Source organism: Grampus griseus (genome assembly GCF_964374135.1).
Source record: "Grampus griseus genome assembly, chromosome: 1".
NCBI lineage: Eukaryota > Metazoa > Chordata > Mammalia > Artiodactyla > Delphinidae > Grampus > Grampus griseus.
The window spans coordinates 139362883-139389818 of record NC_139017.1 but is presented as its reverse complement, the minus strand read 5'-3'; the positions used below and the strand labels follow the sequence as shown (position 1 = coordinate 139389818).

At 38.0% G+C, this 26936-nt stretch overlaps 1 protein-coding gene across 1 annotated transcript in view; it reads left to right on the top strand.

Moving 5' to 3' along the window:
* ZYG11A (zyg-11 family member A, cell cycle regulator) overlaps positions 1-26936 on the top strand; it is a gene marked incomplete at both ends in the record, with an annotated part of 58110 nt that overhangs the window by 15273 nt on the left and 15901 nt on the right. Inside the window, 4 exons of the mRNA XM_082650091.1 lie at positions 11670-12421; positions 21743-21883; positions 23893-24069; positions 26284-26348. Coding sequence (XP_082506217.1) covers positions 11670-12421; positions 21743-21883; positions 23893-24069; positions 26284-26348 — 1135 coding nt within the window. The remainder of the gene's footprint in view (positions 1-11669; positions 12422-21742; positions 21884-23892; positions 24070-26283; positions 26349-26936) is intronic.

Here is a 26936-nt window from a genome sequence, read left to right as displayed (position 1 = left end):
TGGAATCATTCAACATGTGGCCTCTTGTGTCTGGCTTCTTTCACTCAACATAGCATTGTCAAGGTTCATCCATGTTGTAACATCAATCACGACTGAATTTTTATGGCTGCATAATATCCCACTGTATTGATATACCCCTTTTTATTCATTTCTCAGTTGATGAACATTGGGTTGTTTTTACATTTTGGCTATTATAAATAATGCTACTATAAACATTAGTGTACACATTTGTGTGTGGGCATATGTTTTTATTTCTTTTGGGTGTATACCCAGGAGTGGAATTGCTGGATTAATTGCTGGATAAAATGGAAATGCTGGATTGGGGTGTATACCCAGGAGTGGAATTGCTGTGTTTAACTTTCTGAGGAACTTCCAAACTCTTTTCCAAAGTGGCTGCACCGTTGTATGTTCCCACCAGCAGTGTTACAAGAGTTCAGATTTCTCCACATCCTCACCAAAACTTGTTATCTGACTTTCTGATAGCCATCCTGGTGGATGTGAAGTGGCATCTATTGTGATTTTGATTTGCATTTCCCTAGTGACTAATTATGTTGAGCATTTTTTCATGTCCTTGTTGGCCATTTGTTTTTTCTCTTTGGAGAAGGCTCTATTCAGATTTTTTGCCTATTTCTTATTAGGTTATTTGTCTTTTATTATTGAGTTGTAAGATATGTCCCTCATCAAACATGGTTTGCAGTTATTTTCTCCCATTCTGTAGATTATCTTTTCACTTTGTTGATAGTGTCCTTTTACTCACAAAAGTTTTTAATTTTGATGAAGTCCAATTTATCTTTTGTTGCTTATACTTTTGGTATCATATCTAAGAATCCATTGCCAAAGCCATTGCGAAGTGCTAAAGATTTTACACCTACATTTTCTTTTAAGAGTCTCATTGCTTTCACTCTTATGTTTAGTACTTTGGTCCATTTTGAAATAATTTTTGGCATGAGGTGTAAGGGTCCAGCTTCATTATTTTGCATGTGGCTATACAGTTGTCCCAGCACTATTTGTTAAAAAGGCTGTTCTTTTTTTTGTGTTGAATAGTCTTGGCATCCTTGTTGGAAATCAGTTGACCATTGATGTATGGGTTTATTTTTGTACTCTCAATTCTATTCCATTGATCGATGTGTCTATCCTTATGTCAGTACCAAGTAGCTTGATTACTGTTTGCTTTGTAGTGAGTTTTGAAATTGTTAAGTGTGAGTCTTCCAACTTTGTTCACCTTTTTCAGGATTGTTTTGGTTATTCTGGGTTCCTGATATTTCCATGTGAATTTGAGAATTGACTTGTCAGTTTCTACAAACAGTCCAGCTGGGATTTGAATAGGAATTGCATCAAATATGTATAATCAATTTGGGGATTATTGCCATCCTAACAGCATTAAGTCTTCTGATCCATGAATATGATGTCTTTCTATTTATTTAGATCATCTTTAGTTATTTTCACCAGTGTTTTACCATCTTAACGATCTGAAATCCTTAATACATGAGCGTGGGAGAGCTTTCTATTTATTTAAAATAGATCTTTAATTTATTTCAACAATGTTTTCTAATTTATGGGTATAAGTTTACATCTTTGTTAAATTTATTTCTAAGTATTTTATTCTTGATGCTGTTACACAATTGCTTTCTTAATTTCATTTTTGGATTGTTCATTTTTAGTGTACAGAAATCCAATTGATTTTTTTTTTGTTTTTTTTTTTTTTGTTTTGCGGGCCTCTCACTGTTGTGGCCTCTCCCGTTGCGGAGCACAGGCTCTGGATGCGCAGGCTCAGCGGCCATGGCTCACAGGCCCAGCCACTCCGCGGCATGTGGGATCTTCCCGGACCGGGGCATGAACCCGTGTCCCCTGCATCAGCAGGCGGACTCTCAACCACTGAGCCACCAGGGAAGCCCCCAATTGATTTTTTTAAATTATTTTTAAAATTTTTATTAGGCTGTGCCATGCGGCATATAGGATCTTAGTTCCCCATCCAGGGATCAAACCCGTGCCCCCTGCATTGAAAGCACGGAGTCTTAACCTCTGGACCACCAGGGAAGTCCCTACAATTGATTTTTTATGTTAATCATATACCCTGGAAACGTGCTGAATTGATTTATGTGTTTTAATAGTTTAAAGGATTTCTTAGAATTTTCTGTATACAAGATCATGTCATCTGCAAATGGAAATGGTTTTACTTCTTCCTTTCCAATTTGGATGCCTTTATTTGATTTTCTTGTCCAACTTCCCTGGCTAGAACCTCCAATACAAAGTTGAAGTATTGAAACATTCACCCTTTTCTTTTCCTGATCTTAGGGGGAAAGCATCTAGTCTTTTACCATTAAGAGTGATTTTAGCTTTGGGTTTTTTGTAATTGCCCTTAACAGGCTGAGGAGGTTCCCTTCTATTTTAGTTTGTTGAATGTATTCATCAGGAAGAGGGTGTTGGCTTTTTCTGCATTTGTTGAAATGTTCACGTGGGTTTTGTTTTTTATTCTTTTAATGTGGTGTATTACATTAATTTGCTTTTGGATGTTAATCCATGCTTTTCTGGGATAAATCCCACTTGGTCACATTGTATAAATCTTTTTGTTTATTACTAGATTCAGTTTGCTGGTAATTTGATGAAGATTTTTGCATCCATAATTTAAAAGGATTTTGGTCTGTGATATTCTGTTCTTGTGATGTCTTTATATGGATTTTTGTCATCAGGCTAAAACTGACCTCAATGAATTGGGAGGTGTTCTCTTTTTTTTTTTAGAGGAGTTTGTGAAGAATTGGTATGTATTCTTCTTTAAATGTTTGGTAGATTTCAACAGTAAAGCCCTCTTGGCCTCTTTATGTGGATAGTTTTTTGATGATTAATTCAATCTGTTTACTTGTTATAGGTCTATTCATATTGTCTGTTTCTTCTTCAGTAGCTTTGGTAGTTTGTGTTATTCTGTCAATTTATCCATTTCATTTAAATTATCAGATTTGTCAGCATACAGTCTGTTCGTGATATTTCTTTACAATTCATTTTATTTCTGCAAGGTCAGTAGTTCTGTCCCTTTCAATTCTCATTCTAGAAATTTGAGTTCTCTTTTTTTCTTGGTCAGTAGAGCTAAGTTTTGTCAACTTTGTTGATCTTTTCAAAAACCATCTTTTGATTTCATTGATTTTTTTTTTTTTACTTTATTTTCTTTTCTGTCCTCCATTTCATTAATTCTCATTATAATTTTTATTATTTCCTTCCTCCTGCTCATTTTGTGTTTGGTTTGCTTTTCTTTTCCCTGTGTCTTAAGGTAGAAGTTTAGGTTATTGATTTGAGAGCTTCTTTTTTAAATACATGCAATTAGAGCTATAAATTTCCTTCAAGCACTGCTTTAGCTGCATCCTGTAAGTGTTTGTATGTTGTCTTTATTTTTCATTCATCTCAAATTATTTTCTGATTTTTCCCTTTTGATTTCTTCTTTGACCCACTGCGTTTTAAGGAATATATTGTTTAATTTCCAAATACTTTTGAATTTCCAGGTTTCTTTGTTATTGATTTTTAAATTCATTTAACTGTACTTTGAGAACATACTTTATTTCAGTTTTAAAAAATTTATTGAGATTTGTTTTTTGGCCCAATATATGCTCTATTTTGGAGAATGTTCCAAGTGCATTTGAGAAGAATATATATTCTGCCATTATTGGGTGAGTTCTGTAGATTTCTGTTAGATCTAGTTGGTTTATAATTGTTTTAATCTTCTATTTCACTGTCAATCTTTTGTAGTTTTTCTGTATAGAAAATAGTTTTTTAATCCTTTTTGTTATTCATGCTAAATAGGATATACATGTACTTTTAAAATATATTGTTGGGACTTCCCTGGTGGCACGGTGGTTAAGAATCTGCCTGCCAATGCAGGGGACACGGGTTCGAGCCCTGGTCTGGGAAGATCCCACATGCCGCAGAACAACTAAGCCTGTGTGCCACTACTACTGAGCCCGTGCTCTAGAGCCCATGAGCCACAACTACTTAGCCCGCTTGCCACGACTACTGAAGCCTGCGTGCCTAGAGCCTGTGCTGTGCAACAAGAGAAAACACTGCAATGAGAAGCCCGCACACTGCAACGAAGAGCAGCCCCTGCTTGCTGCAACTAGAGAAAGCCCGTGTGCAGCAACAAAGATTCAATGCAGCCCCCCCACCCTAAGAAAAAATACATTGTTAGATTTGATTTGCTAATATTTTGTTGAGGTTTTTTTGTTGTTGTTGAGGATTTTTGCATCTGTGTTCATGAGAGATATTGGTCTATAGTTTTCTTTCATAGTAGCTCTGTGGTTTGTTTCTTATTTTATTTTTTATTTATTTGGTTGCACCAGGTCTTAGTTGCGGCAGGCAGGCTCCTTAGTTGCGGCATGCAGGCTCCTTAGTTGTGGCTTGCAAACTCTTAGTTGCGGCATGCATATGGGATCTAGTCCCCTGACCAGGGATTGAACCCGGGCCCCCTGCATTGGGAGTATGGAGTCTTATCCACTGTTCCACCAGGAAAGTCCCAGGTGCTCTGTGGTTCTGGTGTTAGGGTAATGCTGACCTCAAAGAATGAGTTAGGAGGTATCCACTGTGCTACTATGCTCTGCAAGAAATTGTAGAGAACTGGTACAATTTCTTCCTTAAATGTCTGGTAGAATTCACCAGTGAACCCATCCAGGTGCTTTTTGTTTTGGAAGGTTATTAATTATTGATTCAATTTCTTTAATAGATACAGATCCATTCACATTGTCTATTTCTTTTTGTGTGAGTTTTGGTAGATTGTGCCTTTCAAGGATTTGGTCCATTTAATTTAGGTTATCAAACTTGTGGGCATAGAGCTGTTCATAGTATTCCTTTCATATCCTTCTTTTAAAAAATTAATAAATTTATTTATTTTTGGCTGCATTGGGTCTTTGTTGCAGTGCACAGGCTTCTCATTGCGGAGGTGTCTCTTGCTGCGGAGCACAGGCTCCAAGCGTGCAGGCTTCAATAGCTGTAGCATGCGGGCTCAGTAGTTGTGGCTCATGGGCTCTAGAGTGCAGGCCCAGTAGTTGTGGCACATGGGCTCAGTAGTTGAGGCACGTGGGCCCTAGAGTGCAGGCTTAGTAGTTGTGGTGCACAGGCTTAGCTGCTCTGAGGCATGTGGGATCTTCCCAGACCAGGGCTCGAACCCATGTCCCCTGCATTGGCCGGCGGCTTTTCAACCACTGCACCACCAGGGAAGCCCATCATATTCTTTTTTTTTTTTTTTTTTTTTTTGTGGTACGCGGGCCTCTCACTGTTGTGGCCTCTCCCCTTGCAGAGCACAGGCTCCGGACAGGCAGGCTCAGCAGCCATGGCTCACGGGCCCAGCCGCTCCGCGGCATGTGGGGTCTTCCCGGACCAGGGCACGAACCCGTGTCCCCTGCATTGGCAGGCGGACGGACTCTCACCCACTGCACCACCAGGGAAGCCCCATCATATCCTTTTAATGTCCATGAGATCTGTAGTGATGTCCTCTCTCTCATTTCTGATATTGGTAATTTGTCTCTTTATTTTAGTCTGGCTAGAGTCTTACTGATTTTATTGGTCTTGTCAAAGAACCAGTTTATGGTTTTATTGATTTTTCCTTTATTGATCTGAGGTAACATTGGTTTATAACATTACTAGTTTTACACGTACAGAATATATTTCTACTTCCGTATAGAAATATGGTGTACCCACCACCAAAAATTTAGTTTCCTCTGTCACCATACAGTTGATCCCCTTTACCTGTTTTGCCCTCCCCTCCACTTCTTCCTGTCTGATAAACACTACTCTGTTTTTTCTATCTACATGTTTCTGTTTGCTTTAGTTTTTCTTATTTTGTTTGTTTATATTCCACATAAGAGTGAAATTATATGGTATTTGTCTTTCTCTGTCTGACTAATTTCACTGAGCATAATACCGTCAAGGTCCATCCATGTTGTCAGAAATGCTAAGATTTCATTTTTTTTAATGGCTGAGTAGTATTGCATTGTACATATTCCGCATCTTCTTTATCCATTCATCTGTTGATGGGCACTTAGATTGTTTCCATATCTTTGTTATTGTAAACAATGCTGCAGTCACCATAGGGGCGCATGTATCTTTTTGAATTAATGTTTTTGTATTCTTTGGATAACTACCCTGAAGTGGGATAGCTAGATTATATGGCAGTTCTATTTGTAATTTTGTGGGACTCTCCATACTGTTTTCCATAGTGACTGCACCAATCTACATTCCCACTAACAGTGTATGAGGGTTCCCACATCCTTGCCAGTACTTATTTCTTGCCATTTTGATAATAGGGTTTTTTTGGTACATCATTCATCCTCTTTATTTTTTTAATTTTCAAATTTGTGTATAATTTTTAAAGGTTATAGTCCATTTACAGTTATTACAGAATATTGGCTATATTTACCGTGTTGTACAGTACATCTTCGTAGCCTTTCTTACACCAGTAGTTTGTACTTCCCAGTCCCCTACCTCTATTATTGCCCACATACACACACTGGTAATCACTAGTTTGTTCTCTATATCTGTGTGTCTTCTTCTTTTCTGTTATATTCACTAGTTTGTTGTATTTTTTTTAAGCTCCACATATAAGTGATATCATACAGTATTTGTCTTTCTTTGTCTGACTTATTTCACTTAGCATCATGCTTTCTGAATCCATCCATGTTACTGCAAATGGGCAAAGTTTGTTCTCTTTTATGGCTGAGTAGTAGTCAATTTTATATAAATATAAATATATAAAATATATAAATATAAAAATTATATATAAAAATGTAATATATAAATATAAATGTTATATATATACACACACACACACACACACACATACATATACACACCTTCTTTATCCATTCATCTTTATGTATGTTCCTGTTGCCATTTTCTTAATTATTTTGGGTTTGTTTTTGTAGGTCTTTTTCTCTTGTGTTTCCCACCTAGAGAAGTTCATTTAACATTTGTTGTAAGGCTGGTATCCATTCATCTGTTGATGGACACTTCGGTTGCTTCCGTGTCTTTTTTTATTTTATTTTTTTAATTTTATTTATTTTTGGCTGCGTTGGGTGTTAGTTGTTGCGCGCGGGCTTTCTCTGGTTGCATAGAGCAGGAGCTACTCTTTGTTGCAGTGCATGGGCTTCCCATTGTGGTGGCTTCTCGTTGCGGAGCACAGGCTCTAGGCGCGTGGGCTTCAGTAGTTGTGGCTCGTGGTCTCTAGAGTGAAGACTCAGTCGTTGTGGTGCATGGGCTTAGTTGCTCTACAGCATGTGAGATCTTCCTGGACCAGGGCTCGAACCCGTGTCCCCTGCATTGGCAGGCAGATTCTTCACCACTGCGCCACCAGGGAAGCCCTGCTTCTGTATCTTGGTAGTTGTAAATAATGCTGCTATGAACATTGGGATGTATGTATCTTTTCAGATTAGTGTTTTCATTTTTTCTTCGGATGTATACCCAGGAGTGGAATTGTTGGTCATATGGTAGTTCGGTTTTTTTGAGAAACCTCCATGATGTTTTCCCCAGTAGCTGTACCAATTTACATTCCCACCCAACAGCATATGAGGGTTCGCTTTTCTCCACATCCTCGCCAACATTTGTTATTTGTGTTCTTTTTGATGATAGCCATTCTGACAGGTATGAGGTGACATCTCATTGTGGTTTTGATTTGCATTTCCCTGGTGATTAGGGATGTTGAGCATCTTTTTTTATGCCTGTTGGGCATATGCATGTCTTTGGAGAAATGTCTTTTCAGGTCTTTGCCCATTTTTAAATCGAGTTGTTTGTTTTTTTGATATTGAGTTGTATGAGCTGTTTATATGTGCATTGTGGATGGATGTTTTATTGGTTGTAGACTGAAGGGGAGAGACCACGGTAGTGTTTCACTCTGCCATGTTGCTGATGTTACTCTCTCTGCTCTAATTCTTATTTCTTTTCTTCTGCTTACTTTGAATTTAATTTGCTCTTCTTTTTCTAGTTTCCTAAAATGGGAACTTAGATTATTGATTTTAGATCTTTCTTTTCTAATATATGCATTCAGGGCTATAACTTTCCCTCTAAGCACTGCCTTTGCTGCATCCCATAGATATTGATAAGTTGTGTTTTCATTTTCATTTAATTCAAAATATTTTTCAGTTTCTCTTCACATTTTTTCTTTGACTCATGTTATTTAGAAGTGTGTTGTTTAATCTCCATGTATTTTGGGATTTTCCAGTTATTTTCTTTTTTTTTTAAAGAAACTGGTCATTTGTTTTGTAAAGTGTCCTACAATCTGGACTTTACCATTGTTTGACTGCAATGATTTGACATGTTTCTCTGATCCTTGTAATTCCTATAAATTGGAAATTAGAGGTAGAGTCTTGATCAGATTCAGGTTTGATGTTTGGTAGTGCCCTATACTTCTTAAGGGTGTGAATAAAGTCTGATTGCCTGGTTGTTTTTCACTTTTGGTGGCCATAGATGATTGTTACCTTCCTAGATTTATTAAATCATCAAGGGTTCTTGTATGTATGACAATGTTTATTACTCTCAACTTTCCTGGCTTAGAGTACTTTGTTTTTCTGTTTTTTAATTTTATCCTTGGTTACTATTCCACAGTTTCGTTTGTATGCCTCTGTTTCTCCATATATATGTTAAATGTTTTATGTTCCTCAAGTTTCTGTCTTGGGTACCCTTCTCACTTTGTACACTACCTGGGTAATTTTGTTTGATTTAGCTACCACTTCTACTTGAATTTCCCAGAGTTTCCAGTGCAGGTCTTTATTCTAAGCTCCAGAACCACATATCCAGGATGCCTCTTACATATCTTATAACTCTTCTCTGGGCTGCTGAATCATCATATTCTTTTGGTTTTTCTTCTACCTCAGTGGCTGCTGCTTATCTGTCTGCTCATCTAGCTTCCCTTGAAGGGTAGTACAGAAAGGGTAAGAGTTCTGGCTTTGGTGCCAGACTATTTGGGTTTGCCACCATTTCCATGGGTGGCATGGAACTTTAAGTTACTTAAGTTACTTATGCCTCATCTCATCTGTAAAGTATGACTAATAGTAATACATACTTCATTGGGTTTTATGAGGATTCAGGGAGTTAGTATATCTAAAATGTTCAGAACATTCAAAAATGGTTAGTTATTATCATGGCTATTATTCCTCATTCTGCTATTTGATCTTAAATGTAGATGCTTTTTGGTACTTGGTCCTTGTTCCTCTTCTTACATTCTCATGTCATCCATTCCCATGGTTTTAATTACTGTCTCTATGCTGATTAATTCCAAATGTTTATGCTTCAGTCTTTTAGATTTAAAATATGTAGAACTGAGAAGGCCTCGGCTGATCTTATGGGAAGTCCTGAAGGTGGAATAACTACTCAGATCTGTGTTGCATTAGGGCGTGAGGGCTGGATCTTTATACCTCCCAACACAGTCTTGGGATGTGGGTTTCCATGGGAAAGTGGTATGACCATGGGTGAAGCAGTTCTTTTCAGCTGATGCAGTCCCCATAGATGAGGGCTGTCAGTTGGTGGCATTCCCAGCAGCTCAAGTAGTAAGTCCTTTATCTCTAAATGTGATCTGGTGTCCCATCACAGCATCTGCTACACTGCCATTTCCTCCCATCTCAAAATCTTCCTAGTTGTTCAGTGACTTAGGAGTCATTTTTCATTCCTCCTCCCTCTACCCTTGATTCTGTTGACACATTTTCTGTCTTCAAAATACATATCTCAAACGTTCTTTTCCTCCTAGCCCCTGTCATTGACACCTTTCTCTTACTTCTCCCCTGGTCTCCCAAATGGTTTCCTTACCTCCAATTCTGCCCCTCGCCAAGCTCTGCCACACGGCAGAGAGCAGTCCTCTCATACCTTAATCAGATCTGTCTACACCTCTGTCACTCTTTAAAGGCTTCTCCTTGTACTTAGGATAAAATGCCAATTATTTACCCTGGCCTGTAAGGTCTGACTCTTGCCTCTGTCTCTAACCTGTCAGATGCTGGTATCCCGTTCACCAACTATGCTTCAGCCACACTGCTTTTCTCTCATTTCACAGAAAAAGCCAAGCTCTTTCCCATATCAGGTCTTTAGCTCCTCGTGTCTGGAATGACAGCTGCCTTTGCTTTTCATATCCTTTTGGTCTCAGCTTAAATGTCGCCTCCTCATACCTCACCGAGAGACAGAAGATTCTTGTCCTCCTCCTCCTTTTCCCCACCCCTGTATTATATTCTTGTCTTGTTTGTTTCCTTTAGAACACTGACTACATTTTTAATGTTAGTAGTATTCTGCTTGTTTTATATTCTTTTGTATCTGTGTTCTCCTTCTAGGATGTAAATAAACGCCAAGATGGCAGGAGCCATGTCTGTCTCATTCACCGTCCTCAGCTTGTAGCATAGCACTTTGCATACCTTGAGCACTTGATATTTGTTGAATAAATGTAATAAGTTCCTTCTCAAAGCCTTGAATATTGGGGTTTCCTTTTTCCTATCTTAGTAGCACAGCCCGACTCAAACTGGGAACTTGTGAACCATCTTATACACCTTTTTCCTCAATTCTTTCCCCTAGTCCATTCAGCTACCATGTTCTGTCAGTTTAAACTTTCATTTCTCATCATTAAAATCATTAATAATCTCTTGCCCCATCTCACTCCCATCAAATACCATCCTAATTCTTGTTACATTATCACATAATTGGTCTTTCTAAAAAAATAATTATGACCATTTTGTTTTTGCTTAAAAATTTTGAGTTGTTCATTGTTGTTTATAGGGTAAATGTCTGCGTTTCCTAGCTTTGTTTACGGGCCCCATCTGCCTTTTACCTCCCTCTCCACTTTCACTTCCAGCCATGCTTCCCCTTGTACGCTATGGGCCAGTAGCATTGATCTACTTAGGGTCATTCTGAAAAATCTGTTGTTCTGTGCCTCCGTGTCTTTGGCGTGTTCTTCCATCTTCCACCTTCACCCTGGGAGACTGATATTCCATCTTAAAAACCTTCCCCGATGTTAACCTCATTTGTATTAATTCAGTACCTGGTATGAATCACCATTGGATATAATACATTATTATAATAATTTATTTGCCTGACATGCTTCCTAGACTGAATTCTTTATGGTCACAGGTGTCTAATTACCTTGTGAGCCTATTACTTAACATGGGATCTCACACATAGAAGATGCTTAGTAAATCGTTTCTAAATGAAATCTAGTATAACCCACTCATTTTACAGATGAGGAAAATGAGGCCTAGAGAGGTAAGTGACTTACCAAAGGCTGTGCACTAATTTGGTTAAAAGTAGTCATTAGTGCTGTTTTCATATTATATACCCTATACTTACCTACCTCTTTTATTTTGTTCTTTTTTTTCTGTGAACAAGGTTGCTGTGGTTAAAACTGTGGGCTCTGGAGTCAAACTGGTTTTGATGCTTGATTCTGCCACACATTTTGACCTTGAGCAAGTTACTTAACCTCTTTAAGCTCGAGTTTCCTCGGCTATAAGATGGTAATAATCATAGTTCTTTTATGGTGTTATTGTAAAGAGTAAATGAGATGATTTGAGTAAAGGGTTTAGAACAGTGCTTGGCACAGAGTAAGCAGTAAATGTAGGTCATTATTGTTGTTATTATTAGCATCTGTCAAAGTTCTTTGGCCATTAACACCTCCTGGAAAAGGCATGAGATTTAGTTGTTATTACAAGCTGGTTCTGGTTCTCTTATAGGCAAGCTGACTGATAGAACGGCAAGCATTTTCCGAGGCAACCAAATGAAACTGAAGCTGGTCAGTATTCAGAAAGCTAAAATATCTACAGCTGCGTTCATACAAGCCTTCTGCCATCACAGACTCATTGAACTGGATGCTACTGCAGTACACACTGACCTCTCAATTCCAGACATCCTAAGTGGACTCTGCAGCAATAGCTGGATCCAGCAAAACCTCCGATGTCTCCTGTTGGACTCAGCAAGCATCCCTCGCAATTCAAGACTGTTGTTCTTTGGTCAGCTCACCGGTCTTCGCATCTTAAGTGTTTTCAGTGTTTGTTTTCATAGTGAAGACCTGGCTAATGTTTCTCAGTTACCCAGACTGGAAAGCTTGGATATCTCTAATACTCTGGTCACTAACATCTCTGCACTCCTCACCTGTAAGGATCGACTCAGATCTCTCACAATGCACTATCTAAAATGCCTGACCATGACCAAACCACAGATTCTCGCAGTCATTAGAGAACTTAAATGTCTGCTTCACCTTGATATTTCTGATCACAGGCAACTCAAGTCAGATCTAGCTTTTCATTTGCTACAGCAGAAGGATATTCTGCCTAACATTGTGTCACTGGACATTTCTGGGGGCAGTTGCATCACTGATGAAGCTGTAGAACTGTTTATACAGCAGCGGCCTGCGATGCAATTTGTGGGACTATTGGCTACGGATGCTGGTTATTCTGAATTCTTTGCTACAGCGCAAGACTTGAGGGTTTGTTCTTTACTGAAATAAGTTTGTTTCATTTGTTCAAAACAGTTTTAAGTTTTTGTTGTATATCAGAATCAGTACTAGGCATTAGGGTTACAAAGACAGATTAAAAAATTCTTGAGGAGCTTAATTAAGAATTATTGCGTAGCTACTGTGTGGTAGGTTGTGAAAATATAACCTTAAACAAGATACAGTCCTAGCCTCCACGTCTTCGAGTCTGGTTTGATAATGATAAGCAGAGCCATTTATACATTACCTCTTATGTGCCAGATGTCATGCACATTGTTTTTTATGGATGAGGAAATGGAAGCTCAGGGAAGTTAAGCTACTTATCCACAGTCATAGAAGTATTAAATGATAGAGCTGAGACTTGTATCCTGGTCTTTGTGACTCTAAAACTAGTGTTTTCACCTCTAGTAACAGCTAAATATAATGAATAAGGCAGGTGATCAATATGCCTAACACCATTTTTGGTGAAGGTATGACGAAAAGCAATTTTTAAAAGAGTCTTAAGAAAAAAGCATTGAACACTGCTGGAATATGTTTATAGCCTCTCATGGTGCTGTTTTTAAAGCAGCATATATTTAAATATCTAGAATATTTCTCTTTTAAAACAGTGGCTTTCTACCTCAGCTGTACATTATAAACACTTTGGAAGCTTTAAAATACACGGATGCTTGTGTTCCATCCCCAGAGATTCTGATTTCATGGGTCTGGGACTTGTTCTGGGCATCAGGATTTTGAAAGCTTGCACGTAATTCTAGCGTGCAGCCGAGGTTCAGAACCACCACTTTAAAAGAACCCCTTTAAAAAAATAATTATACCGTATGTAATTTTTCCTAGGGTGAGAGAGAAAAGTGATTTACAGTCATTAGTTGTTTTCACAGTTTTATTCTTTTGATTTGAAAATAGCAATTGTTGTATTTTAAAGTCCTTTTAATTTTCTGGCTTGTTAATGAAGGTGGAAGCCATCAGTTACATCATTAGGCTACAAATAGATAATTTGAACTTTCAAATTAAATGTGTATAGTAGAGATGTTTACCATGAATGAACACCTAGGCCAGTTTCAGATTAATGGCATTTAGTGTCACAATGATCAAAAGACCACAGTGATTTAAAAAAATAGATTTTAACACATCAACTCCTGATATATACAGTAATATTGGACAAGTGCTAGACTATTCTGTAGGCAGATTATGCATGTAGTTAAGATACTGTCAAAGTGGGTACACCAAAAGAAAATGAGAGAAGTCTTCTTTCAGTAACCTTTATCTGGTATACATGTAAGTTTAGTTTATTTTGAAAATTTTAAATTATGCCTTATATACAGTGTTGGATATTGTGGGGATGGAGAGGAGAGACCATAATCTTCCTAGTACTAAGAAACTCTAAAGATCTTAATCTAGACTTACATGGAGTGTAAGGTATGGTAAGTTTAAAAGGTGTTTTTCAGAAAATCTTATATTTAAGAGAAACATGTATTGCTAGAATCAGATGCAAAATATACTAAGTATTTTTGTTTGGGTTAATCAAAAGTTTGCTTAAATTAAAATGGATAAAATTAAGTGTTAGTGAAAACCTAACAGAACAAGTATGTGTTATTTCCTGCACCCAGTGTTAGAGTGGGCAACGTGTACTTAATTGCTTTAAAATGGGTGGAAAGGGCACCCGCCATTAGTATTAAGAGCCATGTAACATTTTCATTTGCTAAGAAATCCTTGTTGATCCACTGGTGGGGCGTAGCAAGAATCCCTTTTGAGGATTGGTTTGTAATGACATCTGTAGGAAGCCCTGGAGAGAGAGGGTGATGCAACAGCTATCTGGTCTTCCGCTTAGCCTTACTATGGCTTATCCTTTGTTTCTCTTTCAGCTCTTACATCTGGATGATCACAAAAATTTAAAAAATTTTAGAATATATCCAGCGTTTAGATTCTTAATAATGTGTAGGTCGTTGGGCAGTTGATCTATGTATAGTACTTGAAAAATTATTTTTAAATAATTTTTAACTTTGCAGATCACTAACTTTAAACATTTTTCCAAATTTGTTTTTTCATATTTTATCTCTATATGCATGTGTACACACACGTGCACACACACACGCACAGAGTTTTTTTCTTGAGGGTAGGTTGCATACATCATGTCCCTCTGCCCCTTAACATACTTTAGTTTGTATATCCTAGAGCAAGGATAGTCTCCTGGACTCTTCCGAGAGCAAGGATAGTCTCAAGGATGACCACAGTGCAGCTATCAAATTTCAGGAAATTTAGCATTGATGCAATACTTTTATATAATCTACTATATATATTATCCCAGTAATGCCCTTTATAAAATATTTTTCCTTTTAGTCCAGGATTATTTTTGCATTCAGTCGTCATATTTCTTTATAATTTAAACTAGAAGAGTTCCTTAGTCCTTCCTGTCCTTTGTTACATTGATATTTTTGAAGAATACAGACCAGCATTGTTTCGTTGGCTTTTTTGAAGAATACTCCTCATTTTGGGTTAGTCTGATGCTTCCTCATAATTATATTCAGGTTCTCCCATCTCTGCCCGGAATACCACATAAGGGTTGTTGTGTCCTTCTCAAGTATATTACAACATGAAGCACACAGTGCCCCTCATTAGTGAAGTTACTTTTCATCACTTGGTCAAAGTATTGTTCAGGTACTAGGTAAAATAGCCAGGTGCAGATAAAATATTATCTATATACTGTTGTATTGTTTCTACACTACATAGGTAATACTATTCCTCTTGAAACTAATAAGCAATATATAAGATATTAGAAGACTATGCCAATATCCTGGTCCTCATCAAACTTTCTGATCTAGATACAGCATCCATTGATGTTTCTTACCTGAACCAATCTTTACTGCAGTGGTTGCGAAGTGGTGATTTTCCAACTCCAGCTCTCCTTTCTACATTTAGCATGTCTAACGTATCCTTAATGTGGACTCATTGATTCCTGATGTTTTCAATGATTTATAGTTCATTACTCTTTTTTTTTTTTTTTTTTTTTATTTTGCGGTATGTGGGACTCTCACTGTTGTGGCCTCTCCCATTGCGGAGCACAGGCTCCGGACGCGCAGGCTCAGCGGCCATGGCTCACGGGCCCAGCCACTCCGCGGCATGTGGGATCTTCCCGGACCGGGGCACGAACCCGTGTCCCCTGCATCGGCAGGCGGACTCTCAACCACTGCACCACCAGGGAAGCCCCTCATTACTCTTCTTAATTATTGTGATGCTCAATTTGTCACAGGTTGGCCAATGAGAGCTCCCGTGTCAGTTTTTACATGCCCCCATTTTTGTTGTTGTTATTATTTTGAGTACTTCTTTACTTTCTGGCAAACTAAGATTTTCTAGGCTTCTTATACTTCTCTGTTTTGGCCTTGGAATTAGACATTTCTCCCAGAAGCCCTGGTTCCTTTTAGGAGGAAACCAATATTTGAGTACTAGATGTGTTTTTAAGCCCTTTCAGCAAACAGAGCCAAGAAATAGATGAAGTAAGTTTAAAAGTGATACTTCCAAATGACCATCCTCACACTGTTCTTTGCCCTTCCACATTCTGTATTTGTATCTCTCTTTCCCACAGTGATAACTTTGGCTCTCAAAAGCGTCAGCACATTTGCTTAATCCTACAACACATATAAAATAGTTTCAGAGTTGCTACACCTATACTACTTGTTTTTTTCTTTTACATTATTTATTTATTTATTCGGTTGCGCCGGGTCTTAGTTGCAGCAGGAGGACTCCTTAGTTGCGGGTCTCCGCCTGCCTCCTTAGTTGTGGCATGCGAACTCTTAGTTGCGGCATGCATGTGGGATCTAGTTCCCTGGCCAGGGATTGAACCCGGGCCCCCTGCATTGGAGCGCAGAGTCTTAAACACTGCGCCACCAGGGAAGTCCCACACCTATACTATGAAACACAAACCTACTAAAAAAAGTTGAAGATATGTTTGCAGTTCTTTCTTTTCCCTCTTGACTGAGAGTATCGTCAAAGTACTAAGCACATATATTTAGGTTTTAAAATTTCCTCTTCTTACACAATAGGTAGCATAGTATATGTACTCTACACTTTGCTTTTTTTACTAAGCAGTATGTCTTGGAAATCATCCTGTGTCAGTTCATGTTCCCGTTTTTTGGGAGGGGATGGTAAAATACATATAACATAAAATTTATCATTTTAATCTTTTTTAAGTGTATAGTTCAGTGGTTTTACATACATTCATAATTTTGTTCAACCGTCACCACCATTCATCTTCATAGCTCTTTTCATCTTGTAAGGCTGAAATTCTATACCCATTAAACAGTAACTCCCATTACCCCTTCTCCCTGGACCCTGACAACTCCCATTCTACTTTTGTCCCTATGAATTTGACTATTCTAACTACCTCATGTAAGTGGAATCATACAGTACTTGTCTTTTTGTGACTGGCTCATTTCACTTTGCAAAGCGTCCTCAGGGTTCATCCGTGTTGTGGCATACTGCCTTTTTCAGGTTGAATAACATCCATTATGTGTTTACCACATTTTGCTTGTCTGTTTATCATCGATGAACACTTGGGTTGCTTCCATGTTTTGGCTGTGTTGGTAATTGTGAATAATGTTGTTACAAGCATGGGTATACAAATATCTCTTTGAGACCCTGCCTTTGTTTTTTTTTTGCTGTGCCACACAGCTTGAGGGATCTCAGTTCCAGAGATTGAACCTGGGCCACAGCAGTGAAAGCCCGGAATCCTAACCACTAGGCCACCAGGGAACTCCCAAGACCCTGCTTTTAATTCTTTTGGTATATATCCTGAAGTGGAATTGCTAGATCTTATGGTAATTCTATTAATTTTTTGAGGAACTGCCATACTGTTTTCTACAGCAGCTGTACAATTTTACATTCCCACTAACAGTGCACAAATCTTCCGTTTTCTTCACATACTTGCGAACATATATTATTTTCTGTTTTTTAATTTTTAATTTTTTATTTTTTAAAGGTTAGCAGAGACATTAAAAAAATTTTTTAACATCTTTATTGGAGTATAATTGCTTTACAATGATGTGTTAGTTTCTTCTGTATAACAAAGTGAATCAGCTATATGTATACATATATCCCCATATTCCCTCCCTCTTGCGTCTCCCTCCCAACCTCCCTATCCCACCCCTCTAGGTGGACACAGAGCACCGAGCTGATCTCCCTGTGCTATGCGGCTGCTTCCCACTAGCTAGCTGTTTTACATTTGGCATATATGTCCATGCCACTCTCTCACTTCATCCCAGCGTACCCTTCCCCCTCCCCATGTCCTCAGGTCCATTCTCTACATCTGTGTCTTTATTCCTCCTGCCCCTAGGTTCTCCAGAACCGTTTTTTTTTTTTTTTTAAGATTCCATATATATGTGTTAGCATACGGTATTTGTTTTTCTCTTTCTGACTTACCTCACTCAGTATGACAGAGTTTGGTCCATCTACCTCACTACAAATAACTCAATTTTATTGTTTCTTTTTATGGCTGAGTAATATTGCATTGTATATATGTGCCACATCTTCTTTGTCCATTCATCTGTCTGGCTATTGTAAATAGCAGCAGAGACTTTAAAAAAATTTTTTTAAATTTATTTTTGGCTCGGTTGAGTCTTTGTTGCTGCACACAGGCTTTCTTTCTATTTGTGGCAAGCGGGGGGCTACTCTTTGTTGCGGTGCACAGGCTTCTCATTGCGGTGGCTTCTCTTGTTGTGGAGCACAGGCTCTAGACGTGTGGGCTTCAGTATTTGCAGCACACGGGCTCAGTAATTGTGGCACGTGGTCCCTAGAGTGTATGGGCTTCAGTAGTTGTGTGTGGGCTCAGTAGTTGTGGCGTGTGGGCTCAGTAGTTGTGGCATGCGGGCTCTAGGGCACATGGACTTCAGTAGTTGTGGCTCGTGGGCTCTAGAGCACAGGCTCAGTAGTTTTGGCGCACGGACTTAGTTGCTCCATGGCTCGTGGGATCTTCTGAGACCAGGGATCAAACCCATGTCCCCTGCATTGGCAGGTGGATTCTTAACCACTGTGCCACCAGGGAAATCCCTGTTTTTAAATTTTTTAGTAGTAGCCATACTAATGGATGTGAGGTGGTATCTCATTGAAGTTTTTTTTCTTTTTACAGGGATAACCCTTTTAATTTTTATTTTATTTATTTTTTTGGCTGTACTGTGCGGCCTGTGGCATTTTAATTCCCTGACCAGGAATCGAACCGACACTTCTTGCATTGGAAGCACGGAGTCTTAACCACTGGGCCGCCAGAGAAATCCCTTGAAGTTTTGATTTGCATTTCCATACTGATCAGTGATATTGGGCGTCTTTTATAAGGAGCTTATTGACCATTGGTATGTCTTTGAAGAAACGTCTGATGAAGTCCTTTGCCAACTTTTAAATCAGGTTGCTTGGGGGTTTTTTTGTTGTTGTTGTTGAGTTATAGGAGTTCTTTATGTAGTCTGGATATTAATTCCTTATGATATATGATTTTCAAATATTTTCTCCCATTCTCTGGGTTGTCTTTTTTCATGAAGTTCAGTTTGTCTGCATTTCTTTTGTTGCTTGTTCCTTTGGTGTCATATCCAAGAAATCACTGCCAAGTATAATATTGTGAAGATTTTGCCCCATGTTTCCTTGTAAGAGTTTTATAGTTTTAGGTCATAAATTTAAGTCTTTGATCCATTTTGAGTTGATTTTTTTATTGTAAGATTTTTAAAAACTATTAATTTAAAAAAAATTTTGGCTGCATTGGGTCTTTGTTGCTGCGTGTGGGCTTTCTCTAGTTGTGGCGAGTGGGGGCTACTCTTCATTGCGGTGCATGGGCTTCTCATTGAGGTGGCTTCTCTTGTTGCGGAGCACGGGCTCTAGGTGTGCGGGCTTCAATAGTTGTGGCACGTGGGCTCAGTAGTTGTGGCTCGTGGGCTCTAGAGCACAGGCTCAGTAGTTGTGGCACATGGGTTTAGTTGCTCCGTGGCACGTGGGATCTTCCCGGACCAGGGCTCAAACCCGTGTCCCCTGCATTGGCAGGTGGATTCTTAACCACTGCACCACCAGGGAAGCCCCAGGGACTGTGTCTTTTGATATTTCTTCTTTTTCCTTTTGAATGGACTATGCTTTCCTATTTTTTAATATGCTTTATGATTTGTTTTTGTTGTTGAAAACTGGACATTTGAAACTAATAATATGGAAACTCTGGAAGTCAGGTTTTTTTCCTTTCCTGGGTTTTGATGCTTTTGTTATTGTTTTTGTATTTTGGGTCTGTGTTGAGGATCAGCCTGAAGTATAAACTTTAAGGTCTTTTTAGGTCTTTTTTGAGCCTTTTCCTGGGCATGTGCAGTCACTTTGGAATTTCCTTTGTATATGCAGTTGTTTTGAATGTCATAGGCATTAATGTCTCCTAAAAGGGGAAAAAGAAAACAATGAAGGGGCAGCCCTTTAAATCCCCTGGAAGTCACTTTAGCTGTGGGAGAGGGGCTTTGAACAGTTGGTGGGGTGGGGGTGCAACAACAGTGGCTGCTCACGTCTTTGTACCTGTTATCAGAAGCAGCAAGCAGTGATCAGAGCACGGATCCCTGATATTTGGAGGGCAGGGTCCGTTTTCCCACATGGACTCTCACAAGCTAAGTGCAGGGAGCTCTAGGAGCATGTGCTGGTGGCTGGGGGGTAGGTTGGGGCATGGACAGCGGTTATTGTGGTAAGAGCTGAAATTTATGGAATTGAACCACAATTTACTGTCCATACTTCCTCTAGAAGTTGCAAGCATGGATATAAACTCCTTTGTTTACTTTTTTTTTCCTTATTTCTTGAAAATGCTTGTCCACTGTTACATTGCTTTGTGTGTTGCTTGTTAAGTCTGATGACAGTCTAATTCTCTAATTTGTTTGATCTTTTTATGTGAAGGCCCTGAAGATTTTTTTCTTTATCTTTAAATTTAATCCTTATATTGTGCTATGTCTCAGACTTGATCTGGGTCAGTTTTCCCAGGTAGCTGGTAGATTATTTCAGTGTATTGATTTAGGTCTTTTTTTTATTTCTGGAAAGTTTTTCTTGGTAGTAGTTTTAAATATTAGTTCATTTCTTCCCCAGGAACTTCAAGTATATGTGTGTTGGATCTTCTTTATTTTTTTCTAAATAAGCACTCAATCTTAGATTCCTTTTTACTTCTTCTTTCTTAAAATTTCTTTCTCTTGTTTATTTCTTGCATTTCTTCTCCTTACTAAATATTTATTCAACTCTACTCTTCCTTGGGTACTTTGTAACTTAATTTTTGTTTGATATGATTTTGTCTTTTTCCTGAGTTTAATCATCCCTTGTTTCATCTTTCTGTTGAAGGTGTTTTTTCACATCCTAACATGCTGATTAAGAAGATTTAATTCAGTTTAAAGTGCTGTGTTACAATTTTCTTCTGATTTGTTGTTGGTTTATGGGAAGAGTTTTTCTCAGCTGAAATGTGTAGATTTGCTTTTTAAAAAATTTCTTACAGTAGCTTTTATGGAATTGGTTTGAATCTTTTTATTTATTGGCATTTAATTGACAGGGTTCCTAATTCAAAAGCACTCTTCTGTCAATTTAATGATGTGATGTTTCTTCAATGGGTGATGTGACTACTGGTCATGGTGGAGTGGAGAAGAGGTTGTTTTTCTTCTTTTCATTTTGTAGGATCCTGAATTTTACCCCTTTATTTTCTTCTTTTCTTCACCACCCAGGAATGCTGAAAACTGCGTAATATCTAGTTTTATCTACATTCTTTGTTGATTTGATGGTTTGGATCAGGAGGATACCATTATCCTCCAGACCCAAAGTCTATATATAGACTTTCTGAAATTATTACTTCAGTGGTAGCAAGGAAGAATTATATTAATATTAATTAATTAATTATATAACTGGTTAACTCCTTTTTCATCTTAGTTATTTTACGTGGTCTTTTCCCTGTCTTTTATTGTCTAATTCATTCTATATGAGTACTTAGAAGACGTGCATTCATGGTTATTTATTGGTTGTTTAAGAATTTCCATGCTAGCTAGTATTTAGTTGCGGTCTCAACTGTAATATAGTTGTAGGGAGATGGTATTTGAATCTGGCCCCACCACTTAACTGGTTTGTTACATTTAACAATGTACATCACCTCTCTGGACCCACCATGTAGAAATGAGGTTGAGAAGAACTTTTACCTACTAGAATTATGATTGAATGAGATCAAGCTCTTAAAACATTTAAGCTCTTAAAACATTTAAGTGAAAATCTGTTGTTTCAAACACTGGACACGCTCTAAAAGCCTGTGCTTGAAGATGAATGGTGAAACCTATTGGTAACATCCTTGTTTTCCAGGTTGCCGGAGGAGCCAATATGAGTCAGATTTCAGAAGCACTGAGCCGATACAGGAATAGGTCATGTTTTATGAAGGAAGCTCTCTACAAGCTCTTCGCAGAGACATTTGCAACGCAAGTAGCCATGCCTGCTATTTTAAAGGTAACTGCACCTCAGAAATGTAGTTTTTATTACTACTTATTATTTGGTTCAATTAAAGTTGTTCATCAGACACGATGAATATGGTTAACTTATATGCCTTATTCTATCGTGAGGCAAAGTGCCCTCACAAATAGAGGAGAATGGTGTTAGGCTTAAACTGCTAGAACATCTCTTGTTTTGAGCCTCTGAATCAATTAGAATCATTCCAATTTTTGAATTTGGTCTGAGCAGGGGATTCTAGAAGCATTGCACTATTTTGTCTAAAGCAGGACTTAATCTTTAAACATGAATTCACTTTGCCTAAACATTGTTTTATTTCTTTACTCTTTAAAATCTAAAATATGGTTTTCTGAAAGAAAACACAGTATCCCCAATAAGAACAGAACAAAATAACAATAATTGAAGGTAACCAAGTCTACCGTTTAAAGTTATTTTGTGAATAAAGTAAAATTACCAGTATCCATCGGGCCAACTTTGCTTTGGTTTACGGAAGAATGAATTTATTTTAAATGTAATTGGAAGTTTTAAGTGGTTTGGGAAGGAAAACTGCAATTATTTAAAATTAAATGTAACATAAAAATGAAGAGTCTTAAAGTCACCTTGTTTTTATCATTTGTAACTTTTTGTAGTTCCATAAAACTAGGGCTATTTCTGTACCATGGGAGATTAGATTTATTCATAACTTAAAAATGGTACTGTATAAAGGAAAAAACTGGGGATCTTTGTTTCCCATCTGTAAGGAGGAGGTTGAATTAGATGTTCTAAAAGTCCTTTTCATATCTAAGACTGTGTGATTTTTGATTTTGAAAATCATGTTTATTTTACTTCATACATGTTTATATTGTCGATGATGGCAATCCAGTGAAATCCTAAGAGCAGTTTAGCAATATAGAAAAAAGACATTTTCCATAGGAGAAGTGTATCCCAGGTCTGAGTTCATGTAGGTGTCAAAGTCAGGGGCTCTGGTCTCTTAACAGTTCATAAAATCATGGTTCATGCGTGTATCAGCAGACTGGTCTCTGAGGTGGGTAAGGATGATTATCCCTATTGGATAGACAAAGCAGACCACGTTGTCCCTGCATGTTAGAGCAGGTATGGTCTAAGCTTAGTATAACACCTTCATTTTACATTTGTTTCTAGGTCTTACGCAGTCTCTCTTCTAGTTGCCTTTCTAATGTTACGGGTTTTTTTTGTTGTTTGTGGCTGTGTTGCATGGCTTGTGGGATCCCAGATCCCCGACCAGGGATTGAACCCGGTCACAGCAGTGAAAGCACCAAATCCTAACCACTGGGCCACCAGGGAACTCCCTAATATTAGGTTTTACCACTTTTCAGATTATTTCAAATTCAGATTTCTTCCCCTTCTCTTGGTGGACTCATCCCACCTTTTTGTCCACTTTATGTTTTTTCTTATCACATTTCCCTTCCCTAGTAATTCCTCTCCATTCCACCCCTACCTCCATCTCCTATCCAGATCCCATCTGAGACCCTGCCTAAATGCGTCCTCTGAATGAAGCCTTTGACTTCCGTACCAGAAATGATTGTTCCCCGCATAACCACCTTAGGCAGCACTTTATTTACACCTCTCTTTTGGTGCTTTTTTTCAGCTTCATGTTTTGACCTCCCTTACAGTGTTATTTGTTAACATACCTTATTTCTTTCATAAGGCCTTATGCTCAGGAGTAGGGTATAAGTGATTGATGTTATGTCCCCTGTAGTGCTTCGTAATGTCTTGGGTGGATTGAGGCTCAATAAATGACTGTGAAGGCACAGATGATGAAACAGAGGTCCAGAGAAAGGAAGTGAGTTACCTAAAGTCACACAGCTAGTTAATGGCTACATTTGGATTGAAAGATATTGCTGGTGTCCTAAAAAATAAATGCCGAGGAAGGGGGAAATCTGTTACTTTTTGTCCCAATAAGCAAATATTTTTGACAACTAACACAAAAATAAGACTGTGTAAAGAATGCTAATGTTGTCACTTGCCACTAAAAACAAGTTCATCTTCAGCTTGTGGCTATAGGAATGAGGAATCATCCATTGGATTTGCCAGTGCAGTTCACAGCCAGTGCTTGTGCCCTCAACTTAACACGCCAGGACCTGGCCAGGGGGATGCCTGTTCGTCTGTTGTCAGAGGTTACCTGTCTACTTTTCAAGGCTCTGAAAAATTTCCCCCATTACCAGCAGGTAATTTGGTTTGAATATTTGACTGCTGCTTACTTGAGGACAAATATATGAAAAATATTTTTTATTTAGTTCTGATTTTTCATCCTGAGAGAGAGAGAAAGAGGGAGGAAGGGAGGGAGAGAGAAATAGGTAAGGAATTCATGTTTGTTATAGAAAAAATAAGAAATATAAATAAGTAATAGGGTTTAAAATTTTTAAATTGATCAGAAACCAGTTACCCAGAAACATCTACTATTAACACTTTAGCACATCCTATAGGCTTAACATCATGTGTGAAATTAAACTGAATTGAATCATAGACCTAAATATAAAAGCTAAATTAAAGGTCTAAATAATATAAAAGCTAAAAACTTCTAGAAGAAAACGTGATGTCAGAGTAAGCAAAGTTTCCTTAGGATACAAAAAGCATACATCATAAAAGAAAAATAACAAATTGGAATTCATCAAAGTTAGAAGCTTCTGCTCAAACACACACAGACATTAAAAAATGAAAAGGTAATCCAGGGCTGGGGAAAATGTTCATTTTATGTATATGACAGAGGACTTTTATCCAGAATGTGAAGAACTGTTTGCCTTGTGACACAAGACAAACAAACCAATTTTTTAAGAAGGCAAAAGATTTGAACAGATACTTCACCAAAGAAGATAGGCAGATGGTAAATGAGCACATGAAAAGATGCTCAGTATCTTTAGCCATCAGGGAAATGCAAATTAAAAGCACATTTGGATACCACTACACACCCCCTAGATTGATTGAAATAAAAAACTGACAATACCAAGTGTTGACAAGAGTGTAGAGAAACTGAAATTCTCATATATTGATGTTAAGATAAAATGGTAAAACCACCAGTTCAACAGTCTGGTAATTCCTTTGAAAGTTAGACATGAAAGTCCTCTTTCATGCTACGTAGTCATTTTACTCCTAGAGAAATGAAATCATATAACCATATAACGACTTATACACAAATGCTCATAATATCTTTATTCTTAATCCCCCCCAAACTGAAAACTTAATGTCCAGCGGCAGGTGAGTAGATAAACAAATTGTGATACATTCATATAAGGAAATACTACTTGGTGATACGAAGGAATGAAGTACTGATACATATACAACATGGATGAATCTCAAAAACATTATATGCTGAGCAAAATAAGCCAGACGCAAAAGAGTAGATACCATATGATTTTACTTATGTGAAATCTTAATAAAGGCTAATCTGTAACGACAGTATAATTTTCTGGGGCTGGAATTTTCAGGGTTGGGACTGAGTGGAAGGGGGCACAGTGGAACTCTTTGGGGTGATGGAAATATTTTTTATGTTGCTTGTGGTGGTGGTGGGTGGTATTGTTACACATCTTTATAAATTTGTCAAATCTGATTGAAGTGTGTACTTAAAATGGGAATCAATTTATTAAAAATACAAGGAAGGTGGTCTTTCCTTGTTTAAAAAAAAATCTGTATTTCCACTTTCTCTTGAAAAGTTAGATGATCCTTCTCAATTCAGTCTTAATTCCTGCATGGCAGTCATCAGTTGGAGCTGAGTAACAGCTGCCCCTATAGAAGGGTATGAATTCTCCAGTTTGCCATAATTCCTACCACTGCCCTATTGTTTCGTACTCTGCTTTCTTCACTTGTTTATGTTACTGCCTAGTTCCTGCTGGCATTTCAGGTTTGCTATCCCTGCCTCATACACTGCTGTCATGGCAGTGCATGTCACTGGCCTACTCATGGCCTTTCAAAGAGCTGTTATATTTTTCTATTCCTAAAGCTTTCCTAGAAGGCCTTTTCTCTTTCTTTCCTATCTTTAAAGACATAGTTCAATCCCTACCAATCATAGGTAGAAAGTAGAAGCTCTATCACAGAATTAGTTATGAGATCTGGTAAAGGCATTTATCATTCAGTAGATGGGCCAGACTTCCGGTAATTGATTTGGACTGACACACAGGCAGGCAACTCTCCACATAGATCCTTCTAGGGTTCAGGGAGAAGGGAGACCTCCTCTTTGCCAAAAAAGGGAAAGATTGTTCTTTAGGCAAAGGTGAATGTTACAGAGTTTAATAGTAAGATTAAATGAAGAACTTGGAGAGGACCAGGTACACGACGAGCTCTCAATAAGAAAACCTTATTAGTAGCACCTTCCAAATGTTTAATTAGAATCTTTATTTAGAATGAGTATACATTTGCTCAGAATTACTTTTCTTTATTCCGTTAAGTTACAGAAGAATTGCCTTCTCTCCTTAACCAATTCCAGGATTCTTGTGGATGTTCCATTTGACAGGCAAGTATAAAATTGGATTATCTGATTTTGGGGTGTTGACCAGTGTTACTCTGAGCATTGTTGGCTTTTGGTTGTTAGCCTAGCAAGGGTCTGATTAAGGCTGGGATAAAGTGTTTGGGGAGAATGTTCTGTTGAGATTTTTCCACAGAGGTGTTCGGAAGTACTATACTTGCAAGTGTTGTCTCCCAAAGTGTGATTCCAGTTTAGGGCAGTGGGTGGTAAGAACATGGGCTCCAGAGAGTAAAACATCGAATCAAGTCCTAGCCCTTTCATTATCTTTGTGTGTAAGTTTCCTCATTTTTAAAATAGTGACTCTTAGGAGGATTAGATATGATGTTTGTAAGGTACTTATCACAGTGCCTAGCATAAGAGTGCAGACTGTTCTAAATATTAACCATTCTTTTTGTTATTATTTTATTGATAATGCTTTTTAAAAAAAACACACACACACACACAAAACATCATTGTAGACTCCAGAGGGGTTCCTCTTGAGGCCATTGTAATCTCTCAGATTCATGAGTTCCAAAACATTAATAATCGTTGCCATTAATAATAGTTGCTGCCAACAGGAAAATTAGCCACAGCCTG